General features: G+C 32.8%; 1 protein-coding gene across 2 annotated transcripts; it reads left to right on the forward strand.

Moving 5' to 3' along the window:
• Nucleotides 1–6,355: 6,355 nt before the first annotated feature.
• LOC120270182 (ethylene-responsive transcription factor ERF113-like) lies at nt 6,356–7,961 on the forward strand. 2 transcript variants are annotated; one of them, XM_039277217.1, is made up of 4 exons: nt 6,356–6,686; nt 6,774–6,860; nt 7,094–7,250; nt 7,362–7,961. In XM_039277217.1, the coding sequence occupies exons 1-4, from the start codon at nt 6,674–6,676 to the stop codon at nt 7,729–7,731; spliced, it is 627 nt and encodes a 208-aa protein (XP_039133151.1). In that variant the 5' UTR covers nt 6,356–6,673; the 3' UTR covers nt 7,732–7,961. The 2 variants fall into 2 exon arrangements, with proteins under 2 accessions (XP_039133151.1, XP_039133150.1); XM_039277216.1 differs by having other exon boundaries at nt 6,356–6,860.
• Nucleotides 7,962–18,648: the final 10,687 nt, after the last annotated feature.

An 18,648-nucleotide genomic window follows, 5' to 3' on the forward strand; every position in this document is an offset into this window, starting at 1 on the left:
GGAGAATCCTCTGCATTCGAGGCAATTATGCGGGGAATTTTTGACTCGCGAGAAAAAGATAGTTTAACTGTTGCGTGATTCTAATGATGATTCTCAAGATGAGGGAGGATCGTGAGACATCACTTAAGATAGAGTTGATATTCGAGTCTAAATATGACTCCGGTAGAATATCATACGCAAAGCGAGATGAGGGAGGAGGAGGAGGAGGAGGAGGATGAGGGGACGGCGAGGGAGTGGTTGTCCATGGGAAGGGTTCTTCCTTGTCGTTTATGGTGTAGAAGTCCACTGGCGGGTTGGCGCTTCATATCCAGAAAAAAGTAAAAGCGCACGCGATGGACCGAGATTGGTCGATCTAGCGAGCGGGTGTTCGGATATTTATGTTACCGTGCACAAGAATTAATGCCATCATTAATTTTTATGCACATGATACCATAACCTTGCCACCTGCCAACACTTGGTTCAAGCGAAAAAGATCAATATTTTCTGTGAGACTTTGAGAATTTACACATTAATATGAAAAGTTAAAGCGGATAAAGATAAATTTAAGCGGAGCGACAAATATTAAACAAATTTGTAATATATTTAAGCAGGATAATAGCAAAGAGTTAAAGCGAGTATTTAAAATATACAACTAGATATACAATAAGCGAGAAGAACTACCATAAACAAGAAGAACTTTAGCAACGAAATGAACTGCGTTTTGGTAGGGATTCGACAATGGCACATCGTGCTGTCTTGACAACAAGATCGACTACGGACTCATTTGAAGATGGAGTGCACTTGACCAATCCGATGGAAATCGACTTCATTTTTACGTTGGAGAAACCGATTATATATTTCGGGTATAATAAACTTCACCCGAGACTCGTTTTTAGAAGCAGTTTACATCTATCATTACCACAAAAACCCTCCATAATAAACACTCATGAGAATGGTCGAAAATGATAGCAACGAAGAGATTCTCACCGTGATTCGAAACCGGCGGAACTGAAGTCGAGACAAACCAAATGAGGAGAAATGAGGGAGAAGAACAAGATGTAATGCTGACTTCTAGGCATTGTCTATCAGAAACCAAGCAGGAAGCCCTTGAAAAGGTTGGACATGATGTGATTTGGCGCTTTTTTTTCCCACCATTTTCAAGGGCAAAAATGGGATTTCACAACATGGCCCCATTTGAAAGTAAAGCTGTAGGGGTAAAAGGGAAGTTAAACACTAACGGAAGGGTTATCAGGGGTGTGTAAAAAGTAGGAGGGGTTTTGGGAAGTTTTGAAAAATTACAAGGGGTGAATAGTAATTTTCCCTTATAAAAAATCAGCTTAAATATTTATCATTAAAAGTATTTTTTCAACTCGTGGGTAAAATATTTTTCAACTCGAATTTGATGAGTATACAATATTCTAATAGTTCATATCATTTTATACAATTATTAGGAATATATTAGAAATATTTTGTGAAGTCGATATTAAACATAGTGTGTTTTGCATTCTCAAGCTTCGGGCAGCACTTAAAGACGAGAGAAAACTAAAAGAAGCACTATAAATCCAAAACGAAGAAGATTTAGCTCTCACGGCATCAATTGAATAAGGACAAGACAAACAAGATGGCCTACGGATAGCTTACACGCGGCCTCATTTATGGCCGCAAGTATATTCCAAAGAACCTTACGGGCATGCTTATACCCGTAAAGGAAGTTCATAGCTAAATTAGAAGAACCTTACGGGTATGACTTAGGCCCATAAGGATTATCCAGAGGAGTTTATAATCAGAGCTTATGCCCATAAGGGCGGTTGCAAAGGGCAGCATAGTGAAGCTTATGGTCCAGCCCTTACAATCATAAGCTGGACCGTAACACAAATAGATCGAAGACTTTACGGATGAGACTTATGGCCTTAAGTGTTCCCGTAAATCTCACGACCTATCTTCTCCAACTCCTTATGACAACATCCTTATGCCCATAAACAACCTGTAAACAGCCGAGTATAAAGAAATCTGATGAGGATTTTTAGGGCAATCTTTGATTCTTTTCGTGGAGGCGAGGTTAGGGAAGAAAGGAGATGAATCTCCAGGGCTTCATAGGGGAATTTTGGAGGATATTTGGATCCAATATCAAGGGGAAGGAGATTGTAGCCATCAAACTTACCTTGGCGGCGTTCGCAGAAGGTTCCTTTGAGTTTTCCGACGATATATCTCTTGCGTAATTGGGAAGGGGGTTTCTATGTTTACATTCATTCTTTTGTGTCTTATAATTTGAATGCTTCCCTTCCATTAATGGGAGTGTTAGTTTCTTAGATGTCTGGGCATAGTTGAATTATAGGGTTTTATCTTTTGACATTGGTTGTAGATCTATGTGGTTTGTTTGTTTTCCTAATTACAATCCATGCTATTTGAATTTAATTGTGTATTTGTAATGCTTGATTACTAGTGTGGTGAAAACCCTAGTTACATATTCGATGTGCTTTGTGACGAGTAGAAATACGCACCTAGCATAGACATACCATGATTGGAGGGGATTGTGAATGGGTCTAGAAATTGGGTACTTTATAGACCTTGTGTTCCTCAATCCTCCCGAGTGAGTTAATAATTATTTTCGTGCTCTTTGCAATCATGTGGAATAGATTTTAGGAGAAATCGCGTCTCTATTCTATATTCGAATTAGGGGTAATCTCTCGTCATAAGCGAGATTACATGTTTAAAAAATTCTTGTTAACTCATATAGAGGTTTCACTGAGTGTTAGTACGATTGTGTGGTGACTGCATCAACACTGCACCAATTCAATTACTTTTCCTAATTGAAAGAGGGGATTAGTATGATTTAGAAACCTCTCGGTTCAAATAGGATTGCATGTTATCACAACTTTTGTCCCGCACTTTACAAAACCCTGAAGGATGCTATACCGGGACATCGTTTCTTCTCCTGATTTTTTCCTCCTACTTTTCGTATTCTTTGCTTCTGTGCTCTATTTCTTTTGTTTCAACTCATCACTATTTGGTTTAGGCTAATTTTTAGATCTAAGGTTAGTATTAGTAATCTCATTCTTCCCTGTGGACCGACATCTAGCTTTTTAGCACTTTATTACATAATCGGGACGTACACTTGCGTCTCTATCGTGTGCCAACTATTGGATAACCCAATGGTATGACACAAGAGTGCAAAGGAGAGGGAAAGGGTTAGAATCCTTCCTCGGCATTACTGTTTTTGTACTATTCGATCATGCACTATACACTCGTGTCAATACTAAAAATGAACTATTTACATGCTTGAGTGTGAGTCCCCAGTAGGAGAAATAATAGTTTTACCCCTCCAAAATTGAAAGGCAGGGAAATTTTTCTAATAGGTCTATAAGCCACTGTAATTCTTTAAATGGGGGACGAATGTCGTCTGTCACTCGTGGGTAAAGTTAAAAAAAAGCTAGGAATAGACTTTGTGGTTTGAATTACATTTTATATCCACATAGTTTACCTCTTTTCTTTTTTTTTTTTCTTCATTCAATTTGAGACTTTTGAATTTTATGTCAGAATAAATTATTTTGACCATTAATCAAGGTTGTCAGACCCGGCCTGGGCAATGACCCGGCTAAGCCCAGGGGCCGGGAGTCAATGGGTTCAACCGGATCGAACCGGGGTTGAACCGGGGTCAATAATAAAATATAAAAAAATAATAATTAGCAAATATAATATTAAAACTATAATTATAATATAAAAAACTACTCAAATTTGATATTTAAATTGATAAATGACCTTATATACACTAGTGCTTTTAAATTATGTCATTTATTTTTATATTTTTTAAATATTTACAAATTTAATATATTAATATATAATTATCGAACTTCTCTCGGGGTTATTTATTTATTTGTTTGTGTATTGGTTGATTTTGTTAAAATAAATAAGAAATTTAATTTACTAAATTCTTATATCTCAATTGAGTTTTTATTTTGTTTTAAATTTTCTTATATTTTTTATTTAATTATAATACTTTATTTTTATATTTTATAATAAAATTACACTCATTTATTATTTTATTTTCTTAATAAATTTAAATTTTAAAAAGTATGTACATATGTTTATGATATATATATATATATATTGTAATTCTATTTATTAATTATAAATTATAAATTAATATTAATAAATATATACGATTTTGTCATTTTTAATGAGAAAATAATAATAAATTATTAAATATTGTAAAAAAAATTTAAACATTGTGACCCGATTGAACATGCCTGATCAACCGATTCCCGGTTGAACTGCCCGAGTCAGGTTTTTTCATACCCGGTTCAATGGGATAAACTCGGTCCGGCCACATGATCAGTTCTCGATTTTTCAGGTTGAACCGGCCAGGCCAATCCAAATATGACAACCTTGCCATTAATACTAAATAAGTAAATATGTATACTATTATATTTATTATGTTTGCGCGAAGTAGAATATCTATGAAGATGTTGCTTCTCAACAACTCCAAAATAGCAATTAATGTCATAACAATACAATTTTTAATAACTAACTAACGACCATATATAGCGGTTAATTTATTTTGAATAAAATATTTGATTAGTTTTTAATTACATTTTTTTTAAGAGATGGAGTGCCCGGATTTCATGATAAAGTTGTTATAAAAATAGTAATTAATTATCAAATTATATATGTAGTATTCAAAAATCATGTTAATAAGTCTATCAATATATAATAATATAAAGTAATGGAAGAGGAGCGGGCGAGCCCACTGGGAGAGCCGGGGGACGTGCAGAGTCTCGGTGGAGACAAATGGGGGACAGGGCGTGCTCACGTAGGGTCTTTGGAACCACCCATTCACGATTAATATTCATGACTCCAGAAATGTCGCTCAGTGAGAATCGAGCTACCATGCTCGGTGAAGCTCTATCAGTGACCCGTTCTAGCAATAGGCAGAAGGTCGTTGGCATAAAATAATGTTTTTTTCAAAGTCAAATATAAAGCTTAGATATTACGATTGAAGATATAACGTGTGAAACTGGATTAGACTGAAGAAAAATAAAATATAGGAATGTGACAAATGAGAAAATAATGGCCAATGGTCAAAGCAAGCTAACATTAAGTAGATCATATCATGTAGGAATTGAATTAGCAAGCAAGTAGAGTTAGACACTCCACTTGGAGTTGCATGCCCGTTTTGAGTAGATGTGGTCCATGTCAAACACTGTTTGGGGACTAGCTAAGACACTTTCAAATCTTATATGTACTTGTATATATATAGTAAAGGCTTGAGCAAATTCAACTTAATTATCTAGACTTGGCTTTTATTACCTCTAGCTTTATGACTAGTTTGTTTCTATATTATTAATCTTCAATTAAATATTTTTTTTGAATTTTTATTTACAATTTAAATACTGCTTCCCAATTTCTAAAAGGAAAATCATGAACAAAATGATTAAAAAAATAAAAAAAAAACTAATCATTAGTTTCAAATTACTATGTTCATTAATAAGATTAGTTTCTTTTGAAATCAAAATGTTTAAATAAAATTTATGTAGATCACATGAAACAAAGAATAATTTGATTTTGACCCTCAAATCATCAAAGTGATATTTAATTAGATAAGAACGTAGGTGATTTTTGATTAGATAAGAATTTGGTTGGAGGTAATCATTTAGTTTATTTTGATTAAAATTCATGTATTTTTTTTTTAAAAGGATAACTCATAAATTTAATAAAACAAAGTACAGAAATAAGAATAGTTACAGAAGTAAAAATAGCATTAAAGTCCCCTGAGTGTGGAGCTAAACATGAACTGGTGAAGGAAATAAAGGCAAAATAAAGATATAATATTTTGATTAAAATTAATTATTGAATAATATTTATTATAAATTAATGTGTGAAAAATTATTTAATTTTATATAATAAAATCCTTATTTTAACTTATTCTCCTTGACAGAAGAACATGGATATGACATGAGCCTAATTAGTTTTTTATTAATTATAGTAAACCGATACAAATCACAATATATGGTGAATAAAAAGGTCAACAAAATCTCTTTCTTGTTCTTTTATTTTTATTTTAAATTTTAAATTTTTTCCTATACCCTCCACTACAAATCACAATATATGGTGAATAAAAGGTGAACAAAATCTCTTTCTTGTTTTTTTATTTTTATTTTATATTTTTAATTTTTCCTATACCCTTCTAGAGGGAGGAAGGAAAGCATCTAACCTCAAGTCTTGTTCCACAAGCGCCTCTCTCTAGATATTAGTCTAAATGAAAAGCAATATAAAAGAAAAATAAATAAAAAAATTAAAAGAAACAAAAAGCAAAGTAGAGATCAATACCCCTGGCCAATAAAAGCCCTTAGCCTTAAGTTTCTAGTTCTTATCATCTTTTTCTCCTTCACCTTCCTTCCCATGGTTTGCACACACACACACACACACACTCTTCTCTTTTCTCTTTTCTCTTCTTCTTCTTCTTCTTCTTCTTCTTCTTCTTTAGCAATATCTACATCAGTTACTCTTAGTAGGAGTTAAAACACTAAGAAGGATATATAAAGGAGGAGAACACACACACACGCACACACACACACGCACACAGATAAATATATATAGAAAGGGAGAGAGAGAGAGAGAAAAGGTGGATCCAAGGCAAAGCAAGAGGGCTATAGCTCCAAATGAGCAGGAGGAGAAAGAAGAAGAACATCAACACATGATGTTTCCAAGTAATTACTCTTCTGCAAGTGCAGATCAAGATGTGTCAGCCATGGTGTCTGCCCTATCTCATGTTATTAGGACTAACCAAACTGCAGGACAAGGATCAGGAGATGATGCTTGGCTCATGAACGCTGGAAACCCTGCCTCCAGTCTCCCTATCTCTAGTGCAAATGATGAACAAGGTATATATATTAATATATATACTCTTTTTCTTATTAATGTTATCTATATCCATATGATAATTAAGAAGCTTCATGTTTTTAATAATTGAAGTTCATACTGTTATATATTTGTATAGGTTTGGATATAAGGATAAATAGAATGGATCCACTTTAGGGTCAATTGATAATCAATATATATGATGAAAGGTATAATTTCATACAATTAATTTAACATGTATATATATATAATGAAGGAAATGTGAGGAGAAGGCATTATAGGGGAGTGAGGCAAAGGCCATGGGGGAAATGGGCAGCAGAAATAAGAGATCCTAAGAAGGCAGCTCGTGTATGGCTTGGCACATTCGATACGGCTGAAGGTGCGGCGATGGCCTACGATGAAGCTGCACTTAGGTTTAATGTTGAAATATATTTGGTGGTTTAGTATATCAGAGCAGGAGTTTATATATATATATATGCATGTTTGCTTGAAATTAATATGAATCCTGGCCTATGTTTAATTAGGTTTAAAGGAACAAAAGCTAAGCTCAACTTCCCGGAACGAGTACAAGGTCGAACTGATATCGGCTTCTTGGTTAGCCGGGGAGTTCCGGAACGAGCACCGGCAGTTGAACAAGTGATCCAGCCACCAACTAGTTCATATCCTGACCTGCTTCAGTATGCACAGATACTCCAAAGCAGTAGGGATGAAGACATGCACAATGTGGCATCTGAATTGTATGCAGGTAGAGACCCTTACTTAATGGGGTACCCAACACAGACATCACCAGCATCAGTGTCAAGTTCATCACAAGAATATATAGACTTCTCATCCTCTTCAGCTTCTTCTTCTTCATGGTCTTATGGAGATCATCAGAGGGGCAAGGATATATAGCAGCCAGCCTTGACATTGAATTTATCAAGCCATTCATTCTCACTCTACTTAACTTTAATTCAGCTCAAGCTGGTGCAATATTGATCATATATGCATGCAGATCAGGTGATCTTATTCATTGGTTTTGTTTGACATCAAGTTCTTGAGAGAGAGAGAGAGAGAGAGAGAGAGAGAGAGAGAGAGTGCGAGAGATGTATGAAAAGAAGAAAAACTTCTCTATGTTATGCTTGTTTGGTTGAGCTTTAATTTTATAATCTTCTCTCATACATATACTTGAGTACTTAATTTATATATAAACATTAATATGTTCAATAAAAAAAAAATTATTAAGATGTTGGTGTGGGAGAGAAGAGAACAGTTGTGAGTTGGGAGAGCATTTGAGAAATTAAGGGTTGATTAATCCATGGGGCCAGTCGCAGTAGTACTACTTTAAAAACATTACATATTGTCAAAGATGACAAAGTGAGAAGAAAGTGAAAGTTGTCTCCCCTTAATTCAATGGTTCCTGGTCATGGAAAACGGCTCAAATTGATCACTCTTCCTCTTTGTACCCCTTATGTACCAATTATATATATATAACTTGCATGTATACATGACAAACTTAACCTATCATATATACTAGCAAACAAGAACGTAGATTAATTATCTATATACGATAAGTATATATATAAAGAAAATGTCTCAAGTCTTTAAACACTAATAATTTTACAAAGTGGTCCCCAAATTTTACCACTACAGTCAACTTGGTCCCCCTCCCTACAACAGTAATAATATAGAACTCTTATCACTTATCAAAATATCCAGAAGAAAAAACCAATTCAAACACTATTCTATAGTTGGGGACCAAACATATATATATCTCAAATATAATTCAAAAATTATTGGTGCATTTACACCCATGTGTGTGTGTGTGTCACCCAATTACTTACATGCATTCAGGCGCACATATTTCATATATATATATATATATATATGTATATATATACAGATAAATACAAGTTTGATAACAATACATATATACATATATAAAAGGTTTCCAACATGATTTTAATATGAATAGATTAGAAGTAGCCTGTGAACAAAAGCACATGCAAATTGCATGGGACGGTTGGGGATGTGGGGAACCTCTGAAACTTGAGTCCATGTTAGTACCTGATCAGTGAGTGATGGAATGGTCGGTGTTAATTGTTTGAACATTGAATATAAGACTTTGAATGGGTTACTACCTTTTGCTCTCTGACCACCTCCCTCTCACGTGATACTCACATAATTTTCATTCATTCCAAACTTATTATATATATATATGTGCAAATAATAATAATTATTAAATTATTTAATTATATATATATAATTAAATATGAGATTATGGAGGTCACGTTCAAGAGGAGAAGCAACCAGATGTCGCGCATGGACGGGTAGGGTGGGGCCCAGTTGACGCGGTTTTAGCTCGGGATCTAAAGCTTGGGTTAGGATGGCGACCTCTAGATCTGCGTGGAGATTCCAACAGATCTAAGGGATTTGACGGCTGGGATTTAGTGGCGCCGCATTAGTGAAAAGAAAATTAGCGGGAGATGATAATAAAGTTAAAAAGGGTCACTACACGACAAAATATATACAAGAGTGTGTAATTAGGCAAGTGGGAACTCTCTCTGAAGCTTCCCATTTTTGGATCCTTTCTCTCATTTAATTTGCTCTTTCATATCCTCAACACCAAACTCCATTTTGCCTTTTTTTTTTTCTTCTCTTTTTGTTTTTAATTTGTATTTTTTTACTGTTAAATTATGTGTGTATATAATGTTGCCGAAATGCAAATTATTAGAATGCATTCTGTAGAGTCATCAATAACATTAAAATTATTATGATGATAGAGCCTCATTTTCATTGAGTTATTGCTTATTGGTGTGATGATAAATTTGAAAATAATAGATAAGATTAAATAAGGCAAGAATATATATCATTAAAACTAAAGTATCATTATGAATTTTTTTTAGAATGATAATTTTTATATATAAAAACTTCGTTCTTGTCATATAATATATTCTCAAATGTTAAATATAATTGGCTGCAAATGTTTATATATTGAAACCAAGTTTATTATAAAATTCATGATACATCCAAACTACCACATATAAAATTTTTAAAAACAATAAATGAATGTAAGTAATAAATATGTTTATATATATATAAAAAGTTGCGAAACATCAAAAGACATGTTACAAAAAAAAGTAATTGTTTTTTAAATAACACATCTCTTCATTATTATCTTACATAATATTATTTTATTATAACAATCTATGTATGATAACTTTCGGTGTTTTGATATAAATCTTATATGAAATTATTAAAGTTGAAGATAAATGGTGTTTAACATAAAGATCAAAATAAAAGTTAGATTTAGTACGAAATGCTTCTCTATTTTATAAGAGGCAAGAGTTCAATGTATATATAACCTTTTAAAGCAAGCATGTTCGATTGCCATCGTTAATGGGGCCTAACTTAAGTGGCTCAAACATATGATATTCATTGATTTGCAGGGAAAGAAACAAAGGAGATAAAACAAATTAAAGAATATGAATGAACAAGCATGGGTTTTTGTGGGACTTCCTTCCCCAAAGTCACGCTTAACTTTAATTTGTTGGAAGTTAAAAGATTTTGTGAGTGTGTTAGTGTGTGACTGAATGAAAAGACTGATTGATTGATTCTCTCGCGTGTTCAGTTGCTCTCTATTATTTTCCTGTTGCTCATGTTCATGCTGGCAAGTGTGCTCTTCATTCATTGTTCTTCACTCTTTTGGCAGCTCAATGTCAACCTTTGCGGCTCTGTCTCTCACACTCACACTCACACTCACTCACCAACTTAATCATAATCATGCTAACAAGCAATGCCATGTGTTCTTCAGAAGATGAGAAGAAATAAAGTTCATCATAGCCAGTACATATATATATATATCAAAACAAAGAATTATACAAAGAAAGGTTTTTTTTGGTACATAAAATATTATGCATGATTGACAAAAGAAGCCAAAGAAGGATCATGCCATGTTTAGAGACATTCTTTGGTTCAATCAATGGATAAAGACTTGAGAAATCCAAATGTGACAATGAATGATTTAAGTTTTTCAACTATCAGTCGGCTTTTGTTGTACTTTTTAACTTATAGACATGGAAACGGGTTTTGATAGCCTCAAACTTTGCTTTCACATATCATTGCAGCATTTCACTTTTTCCTTTGATGAGATCAACCTCCTCATCACACTCCACTTCTTCATCAAGCTTACACCTTCAGATCTAGTTCAATAATAGATTGTGATGAGGGTGGGCCTCAATTTCAGTCCTCTTGTCCGGATCTTTCAATTTGCAAACAAATAAAATAAAATAAAATAAAATAAAATAAAAGTTATAATTAAATTTCATCCTAAGTTTTGAAACAGTTCAAGTTTTTCGTATGTGGAATTACTATATATATATACATAAACTTGGATGGGAGTTTATTCTGTAATGATTTCCCACAATATATATATACACACATAAATTAAAAATTTCTGAACTTTTTAAGTATATATATATACATAAAAGAAAATTGTTTTTTGATTTAATAAAAATTTATTTTATGAATTGTGGATTTATAAAGAAAAATTCATGAGATCTATCGTGAGAGAATGAACCCAAACGAATAGAGATGATATAGAAAATACACCATAATAAAATACTACAATACATCTTCACACTCATATAATGCTATTTTTGTCATTATACAAATTAAATTACTTCTAAATGTTAAATATTTACTAATAATATTACTAAACATAGAAATTATTTTCATATATATATATATATTATATATCTATATATAATATAAAAGCTGGTTGGGTTCTGTAGTAATTTAAAGGGAAAACTTAATTTTATATACATATATATATATATATATTATATAAAAAACCTAATATATTAAAATAAAACAAAATATTTCAATTAGAGTTTTAAAAAAATCATTAATTAAAAAAAAAGTTAAAAGACATAAAAAACAACAAAATATATATATATCTCCACTAGTAGTGGAAAGATAACAAGGACAGATATAATTGTAAAAAGAAAAACATAGTTTTATGGAAGAATATGGAGTGTGAGATAAATCTTTCCCCGGGATAATAAGACCAACTTTGTTATAACAAGGCTTAGCTGAATCCCAAATTGGACATTGGCTTTTTAAAATTGATCATCACACTATTAAAAGAATATTTAGTGGGGGTCATAGATATCACTGGCCATAGTTTTTGATGAAATTGCTATTGGAAATAAGGCACAATGACTTGGATTTCATACCGGTGATAGCAGGCATCAAAATTTTTGTGTAAATGTCTACAAGGACAGCGTTTGCTATTAACAGAGCATGCAAAAGATGGAAATTAATAATTAGTTTGGAAATTTTTTAAAAATTAATGTAGAGTTGTAGACCAACCATATCACAAACAAAACAAAAAATATATTTTTTTAAAACTAGATTAAATTAAAATAATATGAATATGAATGTATATTATGTGGCTGGAAAGTGGAAAGTAACAAATTGATCAAGCAAAGGACAAGAACAAATAAAGCACCAAAGATAATTAAATGGAGAACATATATATGAGCATTGCCAACTAATTCAGGCCCAACCAACTTAAATCTTGCCTCAAGGCCCATTTGGTTAAACACTTACTAGTCCAGATTTTTTTTTTTTTTTAACCACCATTAATTTTTTGTTTTCTAATATTCTCCCAACCTCCAAACGGACCAAACCAAGCTAAAACTTTCATAGCCTTATTTATCATTTTTGTTGATCATAAGTCAGTGGAACCAATTTATAGCCTAAAATTAGTTTCAAGTTGAGCTCAAACATTGATCGCCCACAATAGCCCTTCAAATATTGTACATGATTCTTTATTAAATATGCTAACAAGTTATAACAATAAAAATTAGAGAGAATTTACAATGATTTTATTTTATATTTATCTATGCATATAGCATTTGATAAATGGCATATCTCACACTTCCCCGATAGCAGTTGCTTTGTGTTGGAGTCCAAGATTGGACACATACCAATACAAATGTAAGAGTGATCTAATCAAGCAAAATCCTCCAGAGAATTTAATAGGGATGCAAGTGTGCGTACTAACTATATAATAATAGTGTGTGTAAAGTAGAGTGTCGATTCACAAAGAAGAAAGTGAATATTAGCAATAGCCTTAATTCCAAAAAATAGCTTAAAAGATCGAGTGATGTGTTTGTGACTAAAAGGGAATAAAAGCAAAAAATTAAACTATAAAAAGCAGGAGGAAAGTCAAAAAAGAAATGATGTCCGAGAATAGCATCTCTCTAGGGTTATAAGATATAGGACAGAGGTTGTCTAAGTTTACAATCCTATTTGAACCGAGAGATTTCCAGAATTATACTAAACCCCAATTTCTCAGGCGAATAATAACTTAATAGGTGCAGAGCTGATACAAACATCTACACAATAGCATTAGCACTCTATAAAACCTCAATGTGAGCTAATAGCAGTCTCTTAAGTAGATAATCATCCCCATAGAGAGAGATAATTACCCTTAATCCGAATACAGAGTAGAGATGCGATTTCTCCTAAAATCTATTCCACATGAATGCAAAGAGCATAGAGACTATCACTAACTCATTTGGGAGGATTGTGGGAGACGGGGTCTCCAAGTACCCTAACCAGATACTTACCCACAATCCCCTTAAATTGAGGCATGTCTTTGCTAGGTGGGAATTTGTTTAGGCCACAAAACACATCAAGTATGATAGCTAGAGCTTTCGCCTAGTTAGCAACTAAGCATTCAAACTCACAATAAGATTCAAATAGAAATGATTGCAATAAAGAAAACAATTAAAGTACTAAAGATCCAACAACTAATATCAAAAAAATAAACCCTAGAGTTCAACTATGCCTAAGCATCCAACAAATTAGTCCTCCATTAAGGGAGAGCAACAATCCAATCCAAGTGAATTAAAATATATAAAAAGAATAATAAAACTCCCTCAAAGCTCGCAATCTCCTTGGATGAATGAAGATCTTCAAAGATTCCCTAAAATTACTGCCGAGATCTCTCCATGAACGGCTCTTTTGAAGCTTTGAACCTTCTCCTAATCTCCGCCTCTTATGTTCTTCCTTCTCCGGCAAAATATCTAATGGAAAACTCCCTAAATCACCGCCCAAAGGGCAGTCAAAGAGTAGAAAAGAAAATCCCTAAAAACCATAATTTCTGGTTTTTATAACTTAGGAATTAGGGGTTTTTACAACCGCTACAGTAAAACTTATCGCCGTAATAGTTGCCCATAACCTTCTCGGGTTGGGACTCAATGCCGTAACTGTGCTGTAATAGTGTTTGTAAATAGTGATTTGCTACATTACATGAATAGTATGTACACTGATACAGTAAACGCATGTAATAGCACCTGTAAGTCACTCTAAAAACCCTATTCTTCTTCTACAATAGCTCAAATTGGTTCAAACTTATTTCTCTTGATCAATATGTCCTCATTCCATAATTAAGCACCAATTCAATCATATATTCAATAGTTACATGCAAAGTGCTATGAACAACAACAACAACAACAACAACAACAATAATCACAATAATAATAAAATACATTCATTCAAGCACTTATCAGAATTCATGCATATACAAGCATGAAAACAATTTTATCCTATTTTCTGAAACTCTAGATGCCGACATAAGATGACTTTCTTTTGTTGGTTATCTTGAAACAACAAAATTCTCACACTTGATAAAATTCTCATAAAATTCTCACATAAATCTCAAAAGCTTTGATGCTAGCTTCAGTATTTTGGATAAATTTAGCCAACCCATCCTCTAAGTTCAAATTTTCCTCTTCAGATTGTTCCTCAAAAGGAGCCACATCTCCTTGAATATATCTTGCCAATAGTTCTTCTAGGCTAGGATCATACTCTTGTGGTGGAGTGTACTCTTCAAATCCGAATTGTGGGTTTTGCCATTGTTGTCCAAACACATTCCATGAGATGTTGGGGTGGTTCCAATAACTTGGATAATTTGTGTTATAGTAGGTATAGCTTTGTTGTTGTGTAGAGACAAATTCATCAATCTTTGCATTGAGAGCTTCAATTTGAATGGACAAAGCTATATATAATTGAATAAACCATCCTTCAAGTTTCTTACACGAAAGAGTATATATAAAAAAATAAGTAAATAAAATAAGGTAAAATAAAATAAAATGAAACAAAAGAAAAATAAATGGCTAAAGTGATAGAAAAACAAGTGCTCCTAATATTACTATTCTTCCCTTGTAATGACTCAAACTTGATAAAGATGCAAGTGTATGCGCAGATCGCATAATAAAGCATGTGTAAAACAGAGTGTCGGTCCACATGGAAGAAAGTGAATACTAGTAATAACCCTAATTCTGAAAAATAACCTAAGTGATGAAGTAGTGTCTGTGAATAAAAGAAACCAAAAACCAGAAATATGAAGATAAACCTGGAGAGAAATCAAGGGAAGAGACTATGTCCCGGCATAGTATCCTTCTAGGATTATAAAGTACAGGACAAAAATTGTCTAAGTATTAAATCCTATTTGAAATGAGAGGTTTTCAAAATTATACTAAAGCTTGATTTCTCAGGCAAAGAGTAACTGAATAGGTGCAGAGCTGATACAAACATCCACACAATCATATTAACACTCTATGAAACATTACTGTGAGCTAATGATAGTTTCTTAAGTAGATAATCTCCTCCTAAAGAGAGAGATTACCCCTAATCCAAATACAGAGCAAAAGTGAGATTTCTTCTAAATTTTACTCCACATGATTGCGAAGATTACGGAGATTGCCAATAACTCACTCGAGAGAATTAAGGAAGATGAAGTCTCCAAAGTACCCTATACCCAGATTTACTTACAATTCCCATCTAATCACGGCATGTCTATGCTTGGAAGGTATTTCTGCTCGTTATGTAGCACATCAAACATGATAGCTAGGGCTTTTGTCTCATTAGCAACCAAACATTCAAATATGTAATTAGATTCAAATAGATATGATTGCAATTAAGAAAACAATTTAAGCATCAAAGATCTCACAACCAATGTCAAAGAAATAAACACTAGAGTTCAACTATACCTAAACAATTTGTGGAATGATTATTATTTTTTTGGAAAATCCATGATATAATGCTGAAATGTTTCGTTAAAGATATTGAATGTCATGAAGTTTGTTTCTTCGCATTGTTGAGGTAGTTAAGGACCATGATAGTTACTTCCAACAATGATGTGATGGTCTTGGTGGAGTTGGGTTATCTAGTTTAAAAAAATTATTGTTGCTTTTTGAATGTTGGCATATGGTTTACATGCTGATGCTATAGACGAATATGTCAAAATTAGTGAATCAACTGCAAATAAATCTCAAAACTTTTGTCAAGCCATCGTAGAGATTCTCATTGAGTGATATCTTAGATCACCTAATGCTAATGATATTGTAAGACTCCTTTACAATGGAGAACAACATGGCTTTCAGGAATGTTTGGAAGTTTGGAATGTATGCATTGGAAGTGGAAAAATTGTCCCACAGCATGGGCTAGACAATACAGAGAAAGGTATGGATATCCAACCATTATTCTTGAAGCAATAACTGACCATGATCTCTAGATATGATATGTTTTTTCGTTATGCCGGGCACTAACAATGACATAAATGTTTTAGAGACTTCTAATTTGCTCTCCAACCTAGCACAAGGTTTTGCTCATCCTGCTCATTACATCATTTAAGTAAATGAGTACCATATGGGATATTATTTAGCTGATAACATATATCCAAAATTATCTACTATTGTATAAGCTATTCATCAAGTCAGAACTCCGAAGAAAAAATATTTAGCAATGAGACAAGAGGCATGCAGAAAAGACGTCAAGAAGGTATTTGGTGTTTTAGAATCTTGTTTTGCAATTGTGACAGAACCAACACGATTTTGGAGGAAAATGTCTTACATGATATAATGACTACATGCATGATTATGCACAACATGATAGTCGAGGATGCTTGAGATTGCAATGCACCAATAATGGATGCCAGCGAAGTGTCATCCAGTAGTTGAATTGGTACAAATGAAGATGCACGATTTGAACAGTTTTTTTGTCATTACAGGCAAATTAAGGACAAAGATGCTCCTATTGCACTTCGTTGGTTGAACATTTATGGGTGCGCTATGGAAATAATGAAGATAATTTAGAACTTGTGTGCTACTTTAGTTTCCAATAATGTGTTGTTTTACTATCTAGTTTGTTTGTATGTTATGTTTTTATTAATTAATTAATTAATGTTAATTTGTGTTTTTTTAATCCATGACATTTTTATTTCTTATTCAAATTAATACTCACAAGTATTTTTATTTTATTTTTAATAAATATTTGTAATAAATGGAAAAAAATAAAATCTATATTTTTTAAATGAATAAAATCGACATTTTAAATAATATGATATTTAAATTCAACAGTTAAAAAAAAAAAGAATTCAAGTTGATTAAATTTGGTAAGAATATATAAATTGTGAAGTGGGAAGAATATTCTTAGAGTTAAAAATAAAGTTGCTGAGAAAGTCTTCCACTTTTTTAGCGATCTTTGTGGACACACAATATTGCTGATAAGCCGCTTTGAACATTTTATTTAAATTGATAATTATTAGTACTTAATTATATATAGTTTTAAAAAACTTATATATTCAAATCATAAAATGATTTTTAACCAATATAACTCAAATATTTTTAAATTATTGAATTTTTTATATTTAAGATTAAAATAAATTACGTTTGATGATCAATATCCAATAAATTAAATATTTTGTTTTTAAATTTGTTATAATGCAACCATTAATCATAGGTTCTCGAACCCTAATAAATATAGTGCTTTATTATGTTCATGATGAAGGGTGCGAGTCATAAATAGGCGCAAGTGCGATTGTTGTGTCAATTAGTAAAAATGTGTATGAAGTCCGATTCAACCCATAATAAAATTGATAAATATACAATTATTCATGTTTTATCCTTTCATTTGGAGTTTTTAGTTTGTTCTCAAGATTTATATTGTAGTGTTTATGCATGTTTTGGTTATTTTTCTTGTGTAAGCTATTCGAGAAGTATATGGAACAAAAGAAATGAATTTGGTGCAAGTTTGGATTAAAAACGAAGAATTTATGGGAGCAACACGACCCTAGCATGGAGGGTGTAGTACGAGGAGTGACACGTGGCAAAGTTATCCTTATCATTAGTCAGTGGAGATTAAGCCAAGCAAAGGGAGATGGATAACACCCATCATAAAAGCAAGAGAGAGTAAAAATAGAAGGTATATAATTAAGGCAATGAAGGAAGGAGGAGAAGTGAAAGCTATGATTCAAAGAGAGTATATAATTGAGCGACTGAACCTTGTTTCTTTGAACTCCAGGTGATTACTCCAGTACCCACACTAAAACAACTCCCTAATATGCTCTTCATCTGCTCATCACTTCTATCCCAGTCGCTATCAGAAAACCCAAGCAATTTCACTGATGTAACTCTACCATATTGTATTCCATAGTCAATTGTTCTTTGGATGTAGCGTAGATTGCTCCTTTGAAGTGTTTCCCAGTTGGAGTCTGCATGAATCTTGACATATAATTGACTGAGAAAACAATGTCTGGCCTGGTTGCGCATATATATAAGAGGCTTCCAATTAAGCTTCTATAAATACTCCCATGTATCTGATATGTTCCATCATCCTTGACTAGCTTTTCTCCAACAACAAATGGAGTACAAACTGAATTGCTATTTTTCATGCAAAAGTTGCTCAGTAGTTCTTCACAAAACTTTCTCTAATGAATAAAGATGCCTTGCTCCCCTTGTTGCACTTCCATTCCTAAGA

The sequence above is a fragment of the Dioscorea cayenensis genome, chromosome 10, assembly GCF_009730915.1.
Source record: "Dioscorea cayenensis subsp. rotundata cultivar TDr96_F1 chromosome 10, TDr96_F1_v2_PseudoChromosome.rev07_lg8_w22 25.fasta, whole genome shotgun sequence".
Taxonomy (NCBI): Eukaryota; Viridiplantae; Streptophyta; class Magnoliopsida; order Dioscoreales; family Dioscoreaceae; genus Dioscorea; species Dioscorea cayenensis.